General features: G+C 44.0%; 1 protein-coding gene across 1 annotated transcript; it reads left to right on the forward strand.

Annotated features, from left to right (window-relative positions):
* The first annotated feature begins 304 nt into the window (after positions 1–304).
* NDUFB9 (NADH:ubiquinone oxidoreductase subunit B9) lies at positions 305–4,338 on the forward strand. The gene is made up of 4 exons (XM_026841840.1): positions 305–436; positions 814–1,006; positions 2,968–3,081; positions 4,096–4,338. Exons 1-4 carry the CDS (start codon positions 351–353, stop codon positions 4,225–4,227), a joined length of 525 nt encoding a protein of 174 aa, XP_026697641.1. The 5' UTR covers positions 305–350; the 3' UTR covers positions 4,228–4,338.
* Positions 4,339–4,945: the final 607 nt, after the last annotated feature.

Raw genomic sequence — 4,945 nt, forward strand, 5'->3', positions numbered from 1 at the left:
TCATCCAAGCCAATTCCATGCAATTGGAAACAACCACGGTTTGCGCACCAAAGCGAAAAAGGGCACGAGGGGCAGTCAGAAAAGCAGAAAACCTGGAGTTTGAGGAGCCACACGGCAGTCCGCCGGTAAGCCCCAACGATGTTAGAAACGTTCCCAAACGCTCCTTGCAGGCTCAGAGGCAGCCTGCATCGCAGCCCCGGCGACACCGAGAGGGACCACAGAGGCGACAAGCCCTGGATGAGGGTCAGGCCCTGCCACCGGCGCGGCCCGCGCCCGGCCCCTCGCCGCGGAGAGGAGCAGAGAGGGGGGGCTCCCCCCGCGCGCGAAGGTGAGGGGTAGGACGGCCCGAAATGGCGGCCTACCTGACGCACCAGCAGAAGGTGCTGCGGCTCTATAAGAAATCCCTGCGGCACCTGGAGTCCTGGTGCGTCTACCGGTAAGAGGTGAAGGGAAATGGGCCTGGGGAGGCCTGGCCTTCCTGGGAGCGGGGCCTTCTAGCTTCGTGCTTAGCTGGGCGGGGGCCTGGCGCGGTGTCTGGCCTGCCCTTCCCTTCCTTGCTGAGACAGGGCGTTGGACTTGACTGGCGCTTTGTCCTCTGTCTTTCCCTTGGCCCAGGAGTGGCTGAAGGGGTGAGGGAAAACCCCTCTGGAGTCACTTGGGAGGGCTTGCCACAGAAAAAGGCGATGTAGGAACAGGAGCTCCTCAGAGGCCCTTGACCAAATCCTGTCTTTGCTCAGGGGTGACTGGTGATGTTGCCAAACTTCGTTTCTGTATACGATTAGTGTTTTCTTACACGTCACTCAATCTCTATAGAGACAAGTACCGCTACTTTGCCTGCCTCCTGAGAGAACGATTCGATAAGAACAAGGATGTGAAGGATATGGTGAAAGCTACGGAGCTGCTGAGGGCAGGCGAGGAGGAGTTCTGGGCGAACCAGCATCCTCAGCCGTACATCTTCTCTGACTCCCCGGGGGGCACTGCCTATGAGAGATATGAGTGCTACAAGGTAAGGTGGCCTGTGAAGTTCTGTATTACTGTGCTTGCCTTGCTCTTGTTTTAGTGAATGTAAAGTGAGTGCTTTAAGTGGACTTCCATAGCACTGCAGCTTGGCTCAACAATATCATTTCAGTAGTAGTTTTGTGGTGCTGAACATCTTGCTGCTTGTGTGGAAGAAGCTGTCCTGCTTGTCAGATCCCTGAAAATGGAGTTTGGTGGTCTGCCTGAACACAGCTAGCTTCTTTATGCAGGGACTTTTGCTCTTTTGCCAAATAGAAGCTGCTCAGCGATGGGTCAGGCAGGCACAGTGAAAGGGTTGGAACTGAGCTGTGAGAGTAAGCAGTGTGGAGGAAACTGTGATGCCCGCTGTGGTGCCATCTGGTCACGGCTTTGGTTTCTCTCTAGTCTTGTCAGCTATCAGCTTGGCTGTCGGGGGATTCGGTCCCATCATTCTTCCAGCGTTTTGAGTAATGGTACAAATTATCATTTCCCTTCATATGCTTTAGTGCTAGATACATATCTGTGCGTCACTGTGATAGGTGGTATCTCTAAAAATAGAAGCTGTATTTTTAGAACCTAAGGCATTTCTAGAGGCTTTTTTCCCCCGCTAGATTTTTTTTATTTAGGAGTAAAGAAACGGGTTTCATAGAAAAACACAGGGTTTTCACTTTATTGGCATTGACTCTTTTAATATACTACAAGAAATTAATACTAACCTAGAGAGTGCATGCACCCATTTTCTCCTGGATTTGAAGAAAGTGCTGACACAAGATTAGATCTGATCAGATCTTTATGCATAAGAAGCCATGTGAAAGGGAGAATCTGACGTAGTTATCAGAGGCAGAAAAAAGAAGCTATGAGTGAAAAGGGAAGAGGAGAATTTAAGCTTATACCAAGGTTGTGGGCCTTAGCAGTAGTAGAGATAATAGTGAATCTGGACAGAAAAAAGGCCAGTTGAAGAATAAATGGTCAAGATTAGTCTTCATGTAGAAATACAAACTGGTTTATGTTCTCTCTTCTTTGCCCTATTTGATATGCTCAAACTGTCCTTTCACAAAATGGCTGTCACAGGGATTTGGCTTGTTGATACATCAGTGAGTGTCCATTGTGGATGCTACTATAAAATGTAATTTTTTAGATCTCAGGCTGTTTGATGGTTTTAATTGCTGTTTGCTGTGTGTGGATTTCTTTTTATATTATTATTGGCAGCTCTGCTATTGCTGTTCAGTCAAAGGTTTACTCAGTGATGATACAGTAGGAAACTGGAAATGTAAATGTTACTTAGTGGTAGTATTGGAGCAACTTATTAATTTTCTTTTTTTAAGAATGGGGGCTTTTGGTGGGGTTTAGTTTTGTTTTTTTAATCAATGTTCTTGTCTTTAAAATGTTAACATTTAGTGATACGCTGTTGCAGTATTTTTAATTTGGCTTTTTTCTTGACTGGACATCTTAGAGGTCTGACCATTATCAAGATAAAGGTCACTGTTTTTTTAGTTGTTGTAGACAAGCAGAAATGAGCTGTAAGGTTCTGTCTCTGTCAAATAAAATAAATAAGGAGATGGAGAAAAGAATGTGTCTAACCTGCTGCCTTTGGGAGAAGTAAGAGAAGTAATGAGATTTTCCCTTCCACCAGATGGAATTATTTTGAGAACCTTAGAGCAAACTGAGATGACCTGGGACTTTTCTTTGGGATGCTGTGATTTAAGCAGGTCTCTATGAAGTTTTCCTGTGACTTAGGATAATGTGTGAAACAAAGATTGAAAGTACTTGACCTCTACCATACAACGCCTTGAGACTAACAATAGCTGGGTAGCTCTTAAATGGTGTTTTTATGTAGTACTTTATATCCTGGGTTATTTATCCATTTTAATACTGGCTTCAGCAATTGCATTTAGGTTTTTATATGTGTGTGTACTGTGTATGATTTCACATTTAAAAGTAATATATAAAAATCATGGTTTTTGTTAACAGTTGCCTGAGTGGTGCTTGGATTACTGGCATCCTTCTGAGAAGGCAATGTATCCTGATTACTTTGCCAAACGAGAGCAATGGAAGAAGCTGCGGCAGGAGAGCTGGGATAAAGAGGTCAGTGCTTGCTCAGTGCAAAGTAAAGCTGCTTTAGCACAAAATACTTTTGTGCTAAATCTAGATATGTTCTTGGAAAAAATTATTGAATGCCTGCTGCAGTCTCAGTTAGTCTGCTTTATTAGAACTCTTGTCAGTGTGAAACACTGACTTGACCTAAAATGCCTACACAGAGATCTTTAAGAAGCTGTAACTCAAAGACTGTGAAGGGATTCTGAAGTTAAAACTGAACCTCCAACCATGTTTCAGTTAATGCAGGGCTGTTGCAGCAGTTTTGCTAAAAGAAATTCCATAGTGAGATGAGAGGAGATTAAGGACCACAGAATTTATTTTCTGATGCTGGGAAGCTCTCACAGTTTCTGGTTGCACCTTTGAAGGTGTCTTACCGCAGTGTTGACATCAGTTGGGAATCAAGACTAATTTCTGGCCATCTTAAACTGAGGTTCAGTTGGGAAAAGTTGATGTTCTTAGAATAGTTCTCCAGTTGTAGAGAAATAGTTGGATTGTAGTATGACACTTTTACCAGAATTAACAATAGTGGCAGCCAGCACTTATGCTGCTTCAAGAAACTGTGAAGCCTGCTTCAAGAAACATGTTTTGAAAACATCTAGAGGGCTGCTGGTGGCGTGCAGAAATAGTGGTCTGCAGGCTGGGGTGGAAGTTGTTCAGGACTTGTAATCATCTGGCAGCTTTCAAAGCAGCAAGAGAATCAAGTCTGTTTAGTGTAGCAGTGGTAGACATGAATCATGTGGAAATAATGACCTTTTAAATGAGATTTCTTTCGTAAATCACTTTTTACTCCTAAAATTTCCATCTTAATTAGGTAATAGGAGCATGCAGTGATTACTGTGTTCAGAATACTGGAAAGCATGAAACCTGTCTGTGAACCGCCGATGTCACTGCTGGTTCTTCCCTTCTGAAACGGGGGCCAGTTTTGCTTAGTGCTGGGGCACTGAGAGGTACATTATGGAAATGTGCATTTATGAACTAAAGAAATTTTGTCTTGTCTTCTAGATTAAGCAGTTAGAGGAAGAAACTCCAGCTGATGGTCCAAGAACTGAAGCTCTGCCTCCAGCTCGTAAGGAGGGGCATCTGCCACCGCTGTGGTGGCACTATGTTACAAGACCTCGTGAGATACCCATGTGAAAGCATTGTTCCACTTGAGAAATGAAGCAGTCTGGCTTCTGTAGGCAGTTGATGTGTCAGTGCATGCTACTCTAAGTAATACACAATAAAGCTAAATAAAGTAAAAGAGAAGGCATTTTTCTGACATACTGTTTGCTGTAACATGCACATGCTTCCCTTCAGTTTGTGCAGTGTAGAATAGATAACTGTTAACATCCACACAGTATAGTGAAGATGTCAGAGTGCGCTGAGTAGCCTGTAAAGAAGTCTTACTGGGGTACTGACACCAGAGTGAGTTTTATTGCAGCTGTCAGAGGAAGAGTTAGAAAACTGAAATATGAGGGTGAAAAATTTGGCCACACAAACTCTCACATTCCCAGAGAAAGAATGTGAGCTTGAAGAGTGGGAGAAGCAGATTTACTGGATCATATGATAAGCAACTAAACTGAAAATAACTCTGCCAAGAGCCTGTTTCCTGCTGCAGAAAAGGTGGGGGGAGTGGATAAAAATTAATAAATTTGTATCAGTCAGCCTCGTAACTTGGAATCTGGAACTAAATACAGGCAAGGTGTTAATGCTGAAGTTTCAAGATACTGACAGCTACAGCCCTGGGCTTTGGTTGCTCCTGGAGTGAGGGTAGTTGTAACTTTGCTCAGGGATAATGACTTTTTGCCCTCCTTCCTTACCTTGTTAGGCTCTTTGCTGCATTTTTCACTTGGGTATCATCTCACAAGACATA

Source organism: Athene cunicularia (assembly GCF_003259725.1).
Source record: "Athene cunicularia isolate RWA chromosome 2 unlocalized genomic scaffold, athCun1 chr2_part1, whole genome shotgun sequence".
Taxonomy (NCBI): domain Eukaryota; kingdom Metazoa; phylum Chordata; class Aves; order Strigiformes; family Strigidae; genus Athene; species Athene cunicularia.

Bases quoted from the DNA above. Each gene is read 5' to 3' on its own strand.
- NDUFB9 (XM_026841840.1), top strand. From the start codon at position 351: ATGGCGGCCTACCTGACGCACCAGCAGAAGGTGCTGCGGCTCTATAAG. The intron at 1,007-2,967 runs GTAAGGTGGCCT...TTTTGTTAACAG, and splicing joins AGAGATATGAGTGCTACAAG to TTGCCTGAGTGGTGCTTGGA. The intron at 3,082-4,095 runs GTCAGTGCTTGC...CTTGTCTTCTAG, and splicing joins AGGAGAGCTGGGATAAAGAG to ATTAAGCAGTTAGAGGAAGA.